At 34.1% G+C, this 18,127-nt stretch overlaps 2 protein-coding genes across 5 annotated transcripts in view; one reads left to right on the top strand and one right to left on the bottom strand.

Moving 5' to 3' along the window:
- The first annotated feature begins 65 nt into the window (after positions 1 to 65).
- On the top strand, positions 66 to 754 carry mRpS17 (mitochondrial ribosomal protein S17). The gene is made up of 2 exons (XM_065511774.1): positions 66 to 268; positions 336 to 754. Exons 1-2 carry the CDS (start codon positions 161 to 163, stop codon positions 693 to 695), a joined length of 468 nt encoding a protein of 155 aa, XP_065367846.1. The 5' UTR covers positions 66 to 160; the 3' UTR covers positions 696 to 754.
- A 2,722-nt stretch (positions 755 to 3,476) lies between these two features.
- Positions 3,477 to 18,127, bottom strand: part of LOC135959581 (uncharacterized) — a 70,879-nt gene continuing 56,228 nt past the window's right edge. For all 4 annotated transcript variants that reach the window (XM_065510538.1, XM_065510539.1, XM_065510537.1 and 1 more), the window contains 6 exons: positions 9,689 to 11,354; positions 8,740 to 9,621; positions 7,319 to 8,669; positions 6,628 to 7,253; positions 6,409 to 6,568; positions 3,477 to 4,049 (listed from right to left, as the gene is read on the bottom strand). In XM_065510538.1, coding sequence (XP_065366610.1) covers positions 3,969 to 4,049; positions 6,409 to 6,568; positions 6,628 to 7,253; positions 7,319 to 8,669; positions 8,740 to 9,621; positions 9,689 to 11,354 — 4,766 coding nt within the window. In that variant the 3' untranslated portion in view covers positions 3,477 to 3,968. The remainder of the gene's footprint in view (positions 4,050 to 6,408; positions 6,569 to 6,627; positions 7,254 to 7,318; positions 8,670 to 8,739; positions 9,622 to 9,688; positions 11,355 to 18,127) is intronic.

Raw genomic sequence — 18,127 nt, 5'->3', positions numbered from 1 at the left:
TAAATATTTCTTACAGATGTTATTCTTCTTCTATTTCACCGTCATCCACCCTAACATAATAACAAATTTAACAGCTAACTTTGTTGTTCACATTTTCTAAAAATTTTGTACAAAAATCTGTAGTTTTTAAAGTTATTCAATAAATTTTCAATAAAACATAATGTCAGCACGCAATTTAATACTGATGGGACAATGTATGCCCTGTGTAAAACAAAATGCATCCAAAATACGCATACGACGCATGGAATTGGATAGAAATCTTAATATGGTAAATTCTTCAACCATCTAAATAATTACAATTGCTTTGACATATTCTGTATATATTTCTTGTGTAGTACTTTAAAAAAGATGAATTCTACTTTGCCCATGATCCCCAAAAAGTCTGCAAGACAGGTGATGTTGTCTTAATACGCGAATTGCCCGAGCGCCTAACACGTCTCATTACCCATAAAGTGGAAAAAGTTGTTTATCAACTTGGTGACATAACGGATCCTATAACCGGCAAACCTGTTGTGGCTGGCAAATATCGTGATCAAATCGAAGAGGCCAATCGTATGTTTGGTAAATCAGAGAAAGCTTTCGACTATAGTAAAGCACCACCCCGTGGCCGTTTGGAAGGTACAAAAGACTTTACACATGGTGAAACTTACATTAAGTATCATGAGGATGGAAAAGATCAACCCTTTGCTGTTTAAATTGCAGACGAAATTGTTATATGGTTTAGTGTAATAAATAAATATTAAATACTATAAAACGAAGAGTTTCTTTTATCAAAACTAAATATGAAATATTAATAGTGAAATGTTACTAGCATGCTACACCACAAAATATGCATGGGTTCTCATAAAGCAATTCTGATTTATTGGAATCCAAAGAATTTGGAAATATTTATAGTTTTTCTCGATCACTTTGTTTATTGGTTTTATGAAGTAACAAAAAATCATGAGTACCTATTTTGAAATTGATTTTAAATTTTGTTATTTTATTTGAAAGAAAAGAAGAGACTTTTTGAAAATCGGTTGGAAAATGGCTGTCTTATGTCAATGTTTTAAAAAAAGAAAATTTTTCAAAAGAAATTCGTTTTCTTCGCGTTCAAAATTCAATTTGAGGTTTTTTTTTTTATTGAGTTTTCTTTTCTTTGAGTTTCCATTCTATGTGTATTTTTCTATGATTGAAATTTTTAATTTCATTTGTAATGTTCTCAATTTCAAATTAAAATGGTGTAGTTCTAATAATTCGAAAATTAAGAAAGTTCAAATTTATATGTTAATTAATTTGTAATTCGAAGGTGTTTCCTTTCGAATCGTTCTACGGAGTATTCCTAAATACTAAAATTGTATATCCTGTTCCCTTGAAAAATTAGAAAAAGCTCAGAAAAGCATAAGCATAAAACCGCTATAGATGTAACACCAATTTAGAAATGTTTATTTATCTTCAGATTCTAATTGAAATTTTACCGGTTCGTGTCGTCTCTTGTAAAAGAATTTAAGTGAAAGTGTTTAAAATTTAAAAAATACATATTTAATATGATCTAAAAATATTAGCTTTTTAATGTAGTTTAATGTTATTAAGAGCTTAATGTTGCTTTATCTTAAAATATATAAAAAAATTCTGTATAAATATTTCTCAATATTTTTTAGTTTCCTTACATGCGAACGTTCGTTTTTTTATAATTGTGTCTGTAAGTGTTTGTTTAACAAAGAATGGAGGAGTATAATTTATTAACAAGTGTGGAAAATAAGTAAATTATAAAAAAATTTAATGAATATTCATAAATATGAGTGCAAATATGATCAAAGAAGTCATTGGTGTATGGATATCCGGTAGTGTTGTTAATTGCAGTTTATGCAATTCTTTATTTTCGTTGAATTACTTGTTACTTAAACTTCCTGACTAGGTTCGATATTATCCTACGTTCGAACCTTAAGATATCCGGTGAGTACATTATATTATTAATTGTAAGGTCACTTAAGATTTGCAGCGGTTACATTTGAAGATACCGTAAATATTTCATAAATCACCGTAAAGTAATGCGATATTTCAAAGATAATTCGACAAAATTTAGCACACGCTTTTCTATTGCCCCAAGGACAAAGTCTATTGAATTTGGTTAGCATCGGTCCATTATTTTTCCTATCTCCCATACGATTGCCTTATATGAAAATAGTTTAGCTCTAACATATCCAAACCAATCTAAGCAAAAATACGTTTTATATAAGCCGAACTCGCACCACCAAATTATGTGACGATTGGTCCATAATTAGTCATAGCTCCCCTATATGCCCCACTGCTGCTAATAGTTTAAGAACTAATTTATATCAGTCGGAGTTTATATAGTAGATAATGACATACCCAGACGAATGCAGCGTCTTCCAATCAGAGATCATAGCGATCAGGAAAGCCACGGATTTAATATAGTCACACGTCACAGAGGTGTCTATACTATAATAATAGGGACTGGGAGTTTAAACCTCTTATATTCCGGGACTCTACGAATCAATTCTGGTGTAGTAAGAGAGATGCCCTGGGCTATTTAGCCAATTTTGGATGCAATGGCAACCAGAATCTGTGTAACTGTCCTAGATTACAGGGTCTTAGGCAAAAATGGTTAGGTGAAAGATTCCTTGATGAGCGAGGGTATATAGCTAGATATGATTTTGTAATCTATTAGGTTTTATCAGGAGAATAGGATGGCTATTTTAGGAAACAGTCCTATGTGAATCCCAGTCTATACTTATTTCTTGGCTTTTTGGATTGGATTTAAATATTATTTCTCTTTATTTCACTTTACTTTTTTGCCAATTTAATTTCTTCTCTTCACATTAAGTTCTATTTCTAAAGGCTATCACATGGTTCCTATGGTTCTTCGAGTGAAAGTGTACTTCTTATAGTATACACCACTTCAAATCTATCTATCAATCTAATTTCCAATTCTTGATTATTGATAACCACCTTCCGGGGAGTAGTTTTTGGGAATTTATAAAATATAACTTTACCGAAAAAACTGTTGTTATGGTAATCATTCCACGGTTGCCGATGAAATTGACTGACTGCAATTTTCTGTTACTATTTATATACACAGTGCCATCTAGTAGTTTCATGAATTATCTATCTATCGGACAAAACTAGAATGTTCTATTTCTAGAGTTAATGTTGTTATATTTACAAACAATGTTTATAAAAGCGTGTCATCAACATTGTTGACAAGTAGAGGCTTCGAGCACTAGAAATGTTTATAAACATGCTTAATGTTGCAAGCAGCCGTTACATACCGTTAAATTCAATTCGTAACAATATGTATATACACATATATTATCCCTCACTTCAAATAAAACACCAATATCTGTTTTAATTATAAATTTTCTAAATATTTTTTTTTTTGTTTGTTTGCTTTTAATAAATATTTAATAATCATAATAATTATTATTGATCATCATCATCATTATCATAATATATTTAATTAAAATTATCATTCATTCTATGTTTGAATAGCAGTGAAAATAAATTTATGCTACATGTTTTATTATTTATATTTTTTTTAATTTTGTTTTTCGTAATGTTTGATTTGATTTTTTGTTCTTGTAAAGGCAGAATATTAAAAGCGATTAAACAATTACATATTAAATATTGTATAATATTATGATTTAATTATTTTAACTACTCAATATTTACAAAATTAATATAAAAAAAAGTAAAGTAAATCAAATATTTCTTGTTCGATTGGTTACAATTTGTTCTTTAGACTTGAAATAACTAACAAATTAATTAATTTTGTGATTTCAATTAATATTTTAAATGGTTTTGTTTTGTATGTGTTTATATTTTATAAAAAAAAGAAAAATAAACTAAGTATATGTAGGGGAATAAAAGTTCACGTACAAATTAATTTAAATTTAGTGTTTGTTTTAAGGTTTAAATTTAGTATTAAGAATTCATTCATTAGGATTCAGTGTTGTTTCTTTTGTGTTTTAATCACAATTTCTTATAATTCTAAAATTGTACTGCAATATGGTGTTGCCTTCGTGGGGTCGCTCCTGGCAAACATTTGACTGAAATATAGAAAAGGAATTAAATAAATTAAAGGTATTTATTTACGGTTTTATTAAACAAAATATATTAAGAGTTTTTCAATAAAGGTGGGTGGATGTGGAAATCGATACGAAACAAGCTGTGTGACAGAGCTTCTACTTAATTATGGAATTCAATTTGAGCTTTATTCACTAAAATCTTAATTCGGAATTAAAAATTGTCAGCCATTCATTCCATAAATCCATTCCCAGCATCTAATTCTTTAGCTTCATTCAATGGATTTTATTTAATTAGAATTTATAGCACACTAAAACGCACAGGAAGAATGTTCTCGGCCGATTTGGCGTTTCTTTGTTTTGCTGAACCGGTTTTTGAATTTGGCTACCAAATCTTGGAGAGTCAACTTTGAGTTAGAGATTCTCCGTACAAAAAGCGTAAAGCGCGCTGATTTGATCAATCGTGTAACATGCTATTATGATTGGCATAGGCCACTAAGCGGCGATAATTCGGAAACTGCTACCACTAATGAGAAGATATCACAGCAAAATATAATCAAGTCGCAGAAGAAACATTGGGTATAGCGCAACCACAAAGAAAGGCCTGGATATCAGACGACACTTGGAACCTGGTTTCTCAAAGAAGAGTACTCAAGCTGCAGTTAAACAACAACAACACTTTGAGACAGCAGTACCAACTACTGGCAAAACAAGTAAAGAAATCTGCAAGAAGAGACAAAAGAAAGTTCCTATAACGGCTTGCAATGTCGGCAGAAGAAGCCGCTAGCCAGAAAACTACACCAATCGAAAGTGTAACAGGATGCACAGACACAAAGATGGAGAGAACATTTCGAAGAAATTAGTAACACCAACTCAGATGTAACTGCTAATGACAACGAAATTGAAAACAACAGTCCTGCAGAAAATATCAAGCAGCCCCCCCAGTATAAGTGAGATTAAGGAGGCCATCGGGAAGTTAAGAAATAACAGGGCAGCAGGCGATGATGGAATACCAGCTCAAATTATTCGGGTTGACATCGAAACCACAGCCACACATCACATCAGTCTGGGAGGAGAAAAAGCTACATCCAAATTGGAAGAATGGCATCATCGTAAAGTTAACGAAAAGTAGCCGACTTGAAAGCTTAACTCCATATACAAGATACTAGCAGTCTCAATACAGGCAAGGCTTCAAATTAAAATGGAGAACATTCTACGTGATGAACAGGCAGGTTTCCGGCCAAACAGGAGCTGCATGTACCAGGCCAACACTCTACACATTATAATAGAACAATCTCTAGAATGGCGTACTCCCCTGTACCTACTGTTCGTAGATTTCAAGAAAGCCTTCGATACCATCAGATGGACTGCCATATGGAAAGCATCGAATCATCAGATCTATGTACGAGGATGCAGAACTATCAGTTCTTCAATACGGGAATATAAGTCAACCAATTCACACAAACGCTGGAGTAAAACAAGGATGTCCCCTATCACCTCTGCTATTCACTATAGTGCTGAATGACATCATGAGCGAAGTCTATCCAGAGAGAAGAGCCTTTCACGCCAACTCGTGGATTTGGATTATGCGTATGATATTTGTCTACTCTCGCATAAGATCTCCAACATGCAAGCAAATATAGATGATTTGGAAAGACTAGCACGCAATGTTGTACTTGAGATAAATATCAAGAAAACCAAAGCTATGAGAATCAACAACATTAGCACCGATAACATCATGCTACAAGGCCAACCAGTTGAATACGTAGAAAGCTTCTGCTATCTAGGCAGTACAGTATCAACAAATGGCTGAAGCAGACGTAAAAAACAGGCTCAATAAAGCGAGAGCGGCATTAGAAAGATTACAACCTGTATGGAGAAACTCACAAATATCCAAACGAATCAAGCTTAGAATATTCAACGCATGTGTAACGTCTACTCTGTTGTACGGAAGTCACGCAAAAACTACAGGTATTTATTAGCAAGTGCCTCAGAATCATATGCAGAATATTCTGGCCTAACAACATCAGCAATACGGATCTCTGGAATCTCACCAACGAGGAACCCATACTAACGCAAATAAAACGTAAGAAATGGAGGTGGATCGACCATACTATCGGATAGAATCCTGACAGTATAACAAGGATGGTGCTAGAGGGGAACCCTCAAGGTACAAGAAGCCGTGGTCGGCCATAGAGTACATGGAGACGCACGATACTCCAAGATCTAGGACATAGCAATATCGCATGGGAAGACGCGAAAACAAATGCAACAAATCATGTAAGATGGAGATGCTTTGTGGAAGCCATATGCTCCCAAGAGGGGTAATGGAAAAAGAAAAAAAATAACTTTTAAATTACTTTCTAAAAGAAGAGAAACTTACCTTTTCTGGATCATTGGTGGCACGTAAAATTAAATCTTTAACAAAATAACCCCGACTGGGAACATTGAGTAGAAGTAACGAGGTGTTACGTCTACGCTGCAATACATTTTGAGAATGTTCATGTAAATTGCAAAGTACCCATTGTAAAGGTAAAGAAGACCTGAAAAAATTCCAAAATTATTAATCATAAGAAAACAAATAACAGCTTATAATACTTACGTTAAATGTAATTCAATACTTTGTTCCTTGAAGAAACGAGACAACGGTATGACGAATGTCATGTTCACCGATTTTCCCAGTTTGGGACAAAAGTCTTGCGTTGCAAAAGTATTATTTAAACGTTCGGCCCATATACAACTGCGTATTTTCCAACAATCCGTATCTGTGGGTGGTATATCTGGATCTACGGATAATTTGGGTTGCAGTAGATTAATATCGCTTTTATCTTTTTTCGCTTTTTTCGCGTCCTCCTCAACATTTTCATCGGAGAATGTATGCTCCAATAGAACATCCAAATTTTCCGCATCATCGCTGCGTTGTTCATCGGCGTTCAGTTGTTTTGGGGAAAACTGTTTAGAGTGAGTTGTTTTGCCTTGTGTTGACAATGATGCCTCCAATATGGAGGCATTAAGAGTTTCTTTGTTTTTAAGATTTCCATTGTAGCTTGATTGTAAGTCGTCGTCCGAGTCATGTATTGCATCATTATCTTCAGATTCACTATGATTTTCATTATCGATTTCCTCTTGCTGTAGAGAGGATTTGATTTTCTTGGGTTCGGCAGGTTTCAAGCTTAAATTTGATTGATTGGGTGCTAAGAGTTGATTGTTCTCCTCGAAGCAAACAGACTGTGCATGATATTGAAAGGAGTTTGAATAAAACCTATTCTTTACAAGTTCTATTAAGTACTTACCTGACAGTTGGATATATCTTCACGTTTAGTTTTACTATTACATTGTTCTGGTTCACCAAAAGTATCCACAAAAACCATGGAATTTTGCACCCATGCATTTGCATTACCTGACGGATGAGCCGCATTTGAAGTTGATGACGGCGATGTGGATCGACGTCCTAAAAGAGATTGACGATCATCTAGACCCAAAATGAAATCAACTGGATTTCCAATAATATCAGTGGCACTATAGATCGATTCGTTATTATCATTTGATAGTTGTTGCAATAGATCAGAGTTGTCGGTGGTACGATCCACGAAATTACGACTTTTATTTGAAATGGATTGATTATCCAAGGAATTATTCGTGTGTGGAGCATCGGTGTTGACTTTATTCGTAATGCTGTGACTACTTGTGGTGCTGGTAGTGGAGGTGGGCGGTGAAACAGTTTTGTATATAATTAGTTCTCCTCCCTTGGAGTTGGGATGTCTTAACAGATTCGATTGGGTGGCCGAATTTTCAATTACTAGCCCTGTCTCATCAATGATATTACTGCTCGATGTACTTACTATGGGTATGTCGACATTTAGCTTTTGTATTTCACTATGAGTGGACCCCTTGGCCGCTGGTATACGTATTTTGGCCGGTGCTGACTTCAAACGATTGATAGCCTGTTGATGTGAGTCTGTATCGATGGAATTATTTTCGAAATCTTGTTGAACATCAGCAATTTTTTCGGTTGATGTTTCGCTCACATTATGTGCAGCATTCTGAGCAGTTTCTTCACTTGGCTGCCCGTTTAAGTTCAGAGAACGCGTTGAGGGTAAAGCATTACGATGAGTGGGTGATTGCATTACTCTCAAGACTATTTGCGGCTGAGGCCATTTATTTTTATGCTTACTAATGGACGTCTTATTGTTACGAGCCAGAGTTGGTGCTGTAGTGGCTCTTTGGGGTTCATTGTAGCTCTGCAAAAGTTCATGACTCACCGAGGGTTTCTCCATTACCACTGTGATTTCATCATTCCTTAATTGTTGTGTTGATGAGGGATTTAGAGCATCGTCTGGCGTTCCCAAGTATCGATAGTCGGCTCGTTGGTATTCGGAATTATTGCGACTTTGAGATCTTGAAAGTCCTTCTCCCAACACTGCTGCTGGTGCGATGGGTGGTTGATAAGCAAATGTTGGCCAATGTGTATGATTTCTTGCAGATTTCAGCATATTTATGAAATTGTGTTCCTGCTCTGTTAGTGTTAGACCTTCGTGACCATATAAATGGCCATTGTTTAAGAGTTGTATGCTGTCTAGATATTTCAAATTTTGTTGTTTCTTATTGTGCTCAACAAAATACAACGTGGAGACGGCAGCCAAACTGAAAAGAAGAAAGCGAAAGAATATTAAATTTTGATTTCTTTTAAAAGCTTCAAAAAAGATAAACTTACCAGGCGGCCATAACTATAACTAATAGAAAGATTATTATTTGTAGTGTTCTATTCGAACAGATTTCATAGCCATCCCGGCTAGTTGTCGTTATACTTTTGCAATGCAAAAACTGTAATTCGTTCTCTTTAGCTCGCTGTAAGCGGGTATTTACACGCTCTAAATTTTCAATGCGTGTCTCTAAAGTGTCCGTCACTTTGCACAGCTCCTTTACGGCACCAATATTTTCCATAAGTATGCGATCCTTATTGACCAATAGGAAATTTTCAATGACATTGCCGTTTGGCAGTACAACACTGCCAGCCTCTTGCACGGCATCCGGTATCACTTCACGCACCTCTTGTGCTATAACACCGGTGTCAACAATATCTTCCGAATCTTTGTGACTCTTGAGGCCAGCATGCAGAGCAAACTGGGGTTCCAGACGATAACGTACGATACGTATCTTTTGGAGATTGCGCAACTGTACAGAGGTGTCTAATTCACCGATTTCCTGCTTGGCTCGACTATCACTGGGCTGTACTATGTGGCCGGATATTTTAAGATTCCCATGGATCACTAGGCTTTCATCGGGACGGTCTGTATTAATACCCACTCGGCCTGCATGGTAAATGGAATCCTGGGTAAGACCTCGTTGCCAACACAGATCAACATCCGATTCAAATTGTCCGGGATTGGAGGCACGCACAATAATTTTATCGCTTCCTTGACTGATGATCGGGAAATCTCCGGAGGCGGTGTGGACGTGTAAGGCTACAATAAGTTGGAAATAACGTTGTTCGGGATTGGGACGTCCCTTTTTGCGCATATTATTGTTGGTAGTTTCGGAAAAGTGTAAACGCCCCACTGTTACCTTACTAACAATGTGACTTTGGAGATCGATTCTGCAAGTGGGAGAAGAGAAATCAATTAAGATATTCCATAAATCTCTTATTTAATTAAGCTACTTACGGTACAGGAAAGAAAGGTTTCTTCGAACGATCCGATTGACTTTGTTCAATGCGTATAGTTTGATTGGGCGCCTCTAGTTTCACCCCATAGAAATGCAAATGGAAGGACTTGATTTTCTCTAAACCGGACGGTGTTCTAACGAATTTCGCTTCACTTTGCAGGCGAGCATGGCAAGTTATTTGAAAGTGATTCTTTTTCTGACACACAAAGGCATCATCCGATACGGAGAAATTGAAACCTTTATCGGCATCGACGCGATAGTACACCACTGATATATCCTGCAAATGCTGATCGCACAACTTATGCCAGTTTTGTTGTTGGAAAGGTGAAAAACGTATGCACGGACTTAGAGCATCACCATTTTGTGAACTAGTATCACAATTTTTCACACTGCCATCCATGTTGACGGAGGAGAGAGCCGGCGAGAGAGAAGCATTTGAGGGTGCAGGTGTGTCAACCATATCGTGGTTGCTAAGTTGTATGTTTAAAGGCGATATAGAAGATCTCTTGGAGGTCTCTCCCGGCAAGGGTGTGGAACAGACAGAACTACGCGAGGGACTTAATATTAAACCAGGATCTGGCTTAACACATCTAAAGTCAGGATCATCAATTTGTGTGGTCATTTTACGTTTTCGCGTAGATGACATATGATTTGGGGTGGAGGGTGCTGATGTACGGCTCAAAGTTGGCGTCGAGGGTATGCTGGTGCCAACAACTTGTACATGGGGTAGATCTCCTATGCTGCCTAACACACAAGCTGGTGTTTCCACCACTGAGGGATGATCTAGATGATTCAAATTAATCTGATACGGTGGCGGAGGTGCTGGTTGTCCTGGATTCGCATACAATTTGTTCGATAGGCTCTCGTAGCTAATTTGATTATTACTGCTGCTATGATGATGATGATGATTGTTAGTGTAGATAAGCTGTGCTTGCTGCTGGCTGGGCATCTCAATATGAGTATCTAGGGCATGGGGCGTCTGACTATTAAGTGTTTGCGTTAAGCTATTCGGATTGATAATGATACCGGTTTCATGCTTCACACGTATGCCAGCACTTAGCACATCTTGTGCGGGTGGACTTGCCAAAGGATTCACATGCATTGGACTGTTTAGTAAATGTGTTGTATAGTGATGTTGTGGTAGGGGCGGCGGTTGTGGCGGATGATGCACCTGCATAGTATGTAGCTCATTAATTACCGGAGCTGATGTGTTAGCACCACCACTAACACCACCACCACTGTGATTATAGATGTCGCGTGTGTTTAAGGTTAAACCCTGCACATCCTGCAGCGGACTGTAGGGTGGTTCAGATCCTGAATCTGGTGGACTTTCTGGCAGGTGTGATAGTGTAGGATTACTGTTGTTATTGTTGTGATGTATAATACCAATGTGTGGTGTTGCTGGGGCCGTGGTTAAGCTAACCCGTGCCGAGACCGTTGGTATTGGTGGTAGAATTATGTCGGGTCCTATTGTGGTCATGGGTGACGGGGATGTTACGGGTGTTTCTGTTTTGGCTGTACATGGCAGTGCTAAGTTTTCACCGCCTGCGTTTGTAGTATTGCTGTGGCTAGCATCTGGACCCAAGCGACCGAGACCCGCTGTTACTTGTAAATCTTCAAAAAATATTGCTTCATTGTCGATTCCACCCACATAGTCAGCTCGGTCTGAAATGGAGTAGAATTTCGAAAGAAATTAAAAGAATTGTTGAAAAATTTAAATCTGATGTATGATTCATATTAAATGTACAAATTGATCTGATTGATTGATTGTTTCATTATCCCACAGTCCAATACCCTGAAGATATTTACATGCAATTTGAATCTTGCCCATACGGATAGATCCACTAAGAAAGGATTTTTGAAAATTGGAAATACTTCAAAACGAATTACCACATTCGATATCAAGTAAAATTTAAAATTACTGCATTCGATATCGTGAATATATATAAAAGTATCGTTACTGAGTGCCCGACTGATTCAACATCGCCCAACCCAAATTTGATGCAATTTGAAATAAAAGTTCCCTTCCCTCTGCCTATTTCGATCCACTAGGAAGAGATTATTGGAAATTCGAATTTTTAGGGTGTAAATTCGGTATGCTTATACAGGTAAGCCTACATTTCCGCGGTACTTTATTTACACGAATTCGGTATAACGCGAACTCTAATTAGCAACCATTTTTCCAAATACGCGACTTTTTTTACACGATTTTTATATAACGCGGCAACAAACAACAAGAAACGGAAAACACAGATGCGAATAAAAGATTTTTTTTTAAAACTAAATGCATTTTTTATTATTTCGAAATTGCTTTGTTAATTTTTATAATTTTTTCTTATATTTTGATCTATTTTATGCATTGGAATATTTTGTTTTTTTAATTGAAATTTGTTTCTTAATTTTCGATAAGAACTTTTTTATTTCAGTTTTTTACATTACTTTTGTTTTAAGTTTTTAAAAGTACAAATAACGTCCGTTTGCATTTAATGTATTTTTGATTTAACGCGATTTTTAGGTCCCAATTTCTTATTTGTTATGTGACTGATGTATTGTTTTACGCGAAATAAAAAGTTATCGGCCCCACAAAAGCATTTCGTTCTAAATTAGAACCTCGTTTTACGCGAATTTGATTTACACGCAATTTTTTTGGGTCCAACAAACCGCGTAAATGGAGGCCTACCTGTATTTTCTAAACCAATACGTGAACAAAAATAAACAAGTGTTTGATAGTTTTTTTAAAATTCGAACCTTTTATGGGAGATAACGGGTAAAAACTATATTTTGGTACTTTTTTTGCAATCGTATTCTTTACATCTCAAAAATACCAAATACGAATTTGGTACTTTTGGAAATTCGAACGCTTAAGGGGTAAAAATTGTATTTATTTTTGGTACTTTTTTTTATAAAATATGTTTTTGTATAAACTGACATAGTCATAAGAATCTTATTATGAGCTCCCACTATGATAATTCAATATTTTTTAATAAAATTTGTATCATCTCAAAGTGGATAAAAAAGTACCAAAAAAGGGGTAAAAAAGGTAAAAAATTAATTTTATCTGAAATTATTAACTCAATTATTAAATAAAATTTTAAACATTGCTTCCTCCATTCCTACAAAAATTAACTTATAGGTTGTATTGGGAAGTTTAGAGTGAAGGGAGAGATTTGGCCAGTGTTGTACTTTTTTAAAACATTTTCAGAGATATCTGTGTTCCAAAAAAAATCGCCGGATATTGATTGAGTATTTTGATATCTCAAACTTGAAAAGGAAAGGGCGTAATTGCTACTTTTATATACCCTTCACCTTCGTGAGAAGGGTATATATAAGTTTGTCACATTCCGTTTGTAATTTTTACATTTTTCATTTCCGACCCTATAAAGTATATATATACTGGATCCTTATAGATAGCGCAGTCGATTAAGCCATGTCCATCTGTCTGTCTGTTGAAATAAAAAAAATCGGTCCACAAATGGCTGAGATATAAGGAAAAAACCAGGACAACCTCGATTTTTTACCTATTAAGTCATTAATATAGACAATATGGATATCTAATGATAGATATTTCAAAGACCTTTGCAATGACGCATATAAGACCATAGTAAGTTGGACCTACAATGGGTCAAAATCGGGAAAAATATTTTTTTATCCAAATTTTTTTTTTAACCAAAAATTTTTTTTCGCTAAATATTAAAAAAAAATTAAAAAACAAAAAAAAAAATTTAAATTTAAAAAAATTAAAAAAACAATTCGAAAAAAAAAATGTTTCTAAAAAATTTAGTTTTTGAAATTAGGTTTGAAAATTTAAATGATCACAAATGTTCGTCCTTTTATTATTTAAAACACTATTAAAAGACTTATAGCTACGTTTACGTTTCATTTAATTTTTATATGAGAATCCGATTTTTGGTTAAAAATATAAGTAATCACAGATTTCAAAATCATTTTTCAATACGTTAGCTAATTCGATCACGAATGCGGTAATTTAGCCCCAGATATTCTATTTTTTTTTTGAAACTTTTAAAAGAATATAACCAGTCTACAAGGTTTTTGTTCATGATGTGAAACATATGGATTTATTATTTTAGGGAAATGTTGAAAAAAATCCAGGACGTCAAACTTTTGCGATATTCATTAAGAAAGAAAATAAAAACAAGTAAGAGAGCTATATTCGGCTGTGCCGAATCTATATACCATTTACCAAATTATACTTCAAAATACAAATTTAAAATTTTTTTTTAATTTTTTGGGAAATTTTTTTTTCGAATTGTTATGTTGTTGTTGTTGTTTTTTTCGAATTGTTATGTATGTTGTTATGGTCTTATATACGTCGTTGCAAAGGTCTCTGAAATATCTATCATTAGATATCCATATTGTTTATATTAATGACTTAGTAATCCAGATATATGTAGGTCAAAAATAGAGGTTGTCCTGGTTTTGTCCTCATATCTCAGCCATTTGTGGACCGATTTTGCTGATTTTAAATAGCAAACTTCTCGAAAGCATGTCTGACAGAATTATTGAAGATTTGGATCCCGAAGATATCTGGTGTCGTTAGAAAATTGATTTCAACAGACAGACAGACAGACAGACAGACAGACAGACAGACAGACAGACAGACAGACAGACAGACAGACAGACAGACAGACAGACAGACAGACAGACAGACAGACAGACAGACAGACAGACAGACAGACAGACAGACAGACAGACAGACAGACAGACAGACAGACAGACAGACAGACAGACAGACAGACAGACAGACAGATAGACGGACATGGTTTAATCGACTCCGCTATCTATAAGGATCCAGAATATATATACTTTATAGGGTCGAAAATTATATTGTGGAAATTACAAACGGAATGACAAACTTATATATACCCAATCTTATATATAAACAGTGTTATAAATATTTTCATTTGTCTCCCTCACACATATGCTGGTCCCAAAAACTCTGACAATTCCGTTCAAATTCAACACGGTGGGGTCGATTGGCAGAAAAGTGGTAATAAATTTGTCTCTTCCAAACTGAACTGGTCCGATTGCATAAATATTTACAAACAAATCGTTTCAGAACTAAAATTTGTGTCCACCCTATTAGAACACAATTTGAGATACAGGGTGCCAAAGTTGAGCTTTGCAGAGCTCGTAACTTGTATTAAATTTTCTTTATAAAGCAAATGAAATCCAGTTTATTTCAGTTTTGAAATTTCCTTTCTTACCATGACTATATTTTGTAAAAGTTATTAAAATTTGTTTTTAAAAACTTTTTTTTGTCTAATAAACTCCAAACTAACATGAAAAAGCTGTATTTTCCAAAATCTCAATCCGCCTAGTCGTGAAAAATAACACAGGTCTAGAATGAGTTTGGTGTCGCCAAAACAAAAACTGATCATCATATGTTTAACCCAGCGATCTTGGTATCTATCTTCCTTTCCACTTTTAAATTTTGATGAAAACGTTTTCCTTGTTCTTCGCTATACCATTAAATTTTTTTCCAATTCAAATCTACTTATTACAAATAGGCTTAAGTCAATTTTATTCAAATAATTTTTTAAATGATCAAACAAAAAAAAATCTGAATGAAAAAAACTAATCGTTACCTTAATATAGAAAGGCCCTAACTCGTGTTTTTTTTTTTGAAAACCCAGATTTTCGTTTATTTCGATAAATGGTCCGCTCATATATCATATTTAACCAAAATATCTCGACTTAAAAAAAACACAAGTTAGGGCCTTTCTATATTAAGTTAATGATATTTTAATTCAATTTGTATTAGATTTGAATTAACAAAAATTTATTCATACAAAGTTTGAATGAATTATGTTACGATTTCATTCGATTATGAATTAATTCAACGATGAATGTTAATTCTATTTAAATAAAATCCTTTGAATGAATTAAAAGAATTATATATTGGGAATGGATTTATGCAATGAATAGCAGACATTTTTTTAATTCCGAGCTAAAATTAAATTAATTAATTCGAAGTTCTGCTTATCATGTTGCAGCATTAAATTTTGATTTATCTAAATAATATAAAATTTTATAGCGGAATTTTTAAGTTACTTACGTCGCATGGCTGCCTTATCGTTTCAATTTGTAAAAACAGCCTCAATTTGTAATTGAAAGCCAATGCGATGCGACGAAAGTTCATGTCGGCAAGCGATAATGAGAAAATGTACATTGACTTCTAATGACGCCTTAATACATTTAATAAATTTGTATTTGCTTAAAATATTTTGGTTTATTAAATACATAATTATTTATGTTAATACAAGTACATGGTCTGTCTGGAAATAACGCAATAAACTCTTTTTTTATTTTATAAAATGGTTGCACAAAAATTAATTTTTTTTTTTTATCGTAACCATTTAAGTAAAAATTTATAAAAAGTTCATTTAACTTTAACGAAAAAATGCATAGAAGGTTTATTTAACTAAAAAAAATTAATAGATTGTGTTCAAAGTTCATATTTGTTTTTGGTAGATTTGGAATTGTATTTTGAGTGCGAAATGTTTGGTATTTAATCACAAAAAATTGGGAATTTCATATCCGCCCTTCGTTATCCAGTTCCTGGAAGAATATTTTGGGTGATGTAAGTGTTTTTTTTTGTATGCACGAGTATGTATCATGATAAAGGTTTTAACTATAGGTTGAACGATATTATTAATTCTAAACAGTGGTTCGAAAACAAAATCATAATACATTCTGCGTAACTCGAAGTCAAAATTGTGATAGACATTTATTTATTGTATTTGACTATGTAAACAAGCCTATGTGGCCTAAAGAGATCATTACAAAAGAGGTTAGAAACCCAGTTTCCTCAGTTATGTTAGGTATTGTATCCTCTAATAAATATGTCTCCTTTATTTGCCCAAAACTCGGTTACTGACGGCAATAATATTCGCCCATTCCATGAGATCTTTTTTTGAACTTCCGGAAGGGCTTAAAAGGCTGAAGGTATCCATAATCGAACTTTGAAATGAAATTAAATACAGCAATTTCGGCTAGAAAGACCTTATATTGATTTGAAAGGCAAAAGGATTTGTCATATTATTGTCTTTCAATATTGTTTGGCAATTCATCATGTAAATTATTCAGTTGTATTACGAGTAACAACGGCTTTATTGAGACATAATTTTGGTGTGCAGCTAATTTCGCTCTCAGACAGAGGGAGAAAAATAGCCGAAAAGGATAATAGTAATCGTGATAGATCAGCCATATCGTCATACACAACACACCATTTTTAAATAGTGATTTTATTGTTGGATTGAAGCAGTTTCAAAAATTATAAACAAATTTTTTCGGGAGAAAGGAGAGGAACACATCGCACAGAGGGATTTTGGTGTCAAAAAGTAAATTTTTCAAACACTCAATTTTAAAAATCAAATGATGCAGTTTTGTAGAGAAATGTTTAAAGATGAAATGTACACTTATAGTTTTAAGAAAAATTTTATTTTATTTTTAAAAAATTGAAGTAAAGTCCATGGAAGGGTGTTAGCAAAAATTTACTTATATTTTCACGCAATTCAGTGGTTTATATATGTATAATTTTCCTAATGATACCATTTACCTTTCACATATTTGAAAAATATAACATTTCTCCACAAATAAAAAAAAATTAAGGGGATATCATAAACTGTTAAGAAGATATGCCCAAATCTATAAGTCTCTAAAAATTATTTTATTTTTGATTTTCCATGGAGAAAAAAAATGTTTCTTTAATAAAATGAAAGTTGGGAGTGCCTTGTTTCGATTAAAAGAAAGAATAGTTTTCGGAACAGGATGAAAACTTAAAATTTTTTGTCGAATAATAAACGAAATATAAAAAAAAAATTCTTATCTATGTATGGGTTTCGTGGGCGGTGGGCATGGCCGATTATATTGAAACTCGGCATGCATTCTTTTTTTGTTTCAAAAAATATATGTACCAAATTTCTAGAATTTTACTTGGATAGGAAAAATTTTATGCGAAAAAATCTATTTGGATTGTATGGGCAGTGGGCGTTGGGCGTGGTCGATTTTGATAAAATTTTATTTTTTTCTTAATTTAGTCCATATAATTCTTGGTGCCAAATTTCAATGCTCTTCGACCCCTCCTTATAATTTTTATACAAAAATGTATTGCATTTGGATTGCATGGGCGGTATGCGGTGGGCATGGTCGATTTCTTCTTTTGTTTCAGAAAATAGGAAAAAATTTTTTTTTTGCATAGGAAAAATTTTATGCGAAAAAATCCATTTGGACTGTATGGGCAGTGGGCGTGGTCGATTTTGATAAAATTTTATTTTTTTCTTAGTTTGGTCCATATAATTCTCTGTGCCAAATTTTAGCGCTCTACGACCACTCATAAGGATTTTTGCCAAAAAATGTATGAAGCCATCACTTTGTGCATCGTAAAACTACTCCAAGATAACATTATTTAATAGCAA

Source organism: Calliphora vicina, chromosome 5 (genome assembly GCF_958450345.1).
Source record: "Calliphora vicina chromosome 5, idCalVici1.1, whole genome shotgun sequence".
Classification (NCBI taxonomy): Eukaryota; Metazoa; Arthropoda; class Insecta; order Diptera; family Calliphoridae; genus Calliphora; species Calliphora vicina.
Note: the sequence above shows the minus strand (reverse complement) of the source record. Positions and strands in the feature narration are given on the sequence as shown.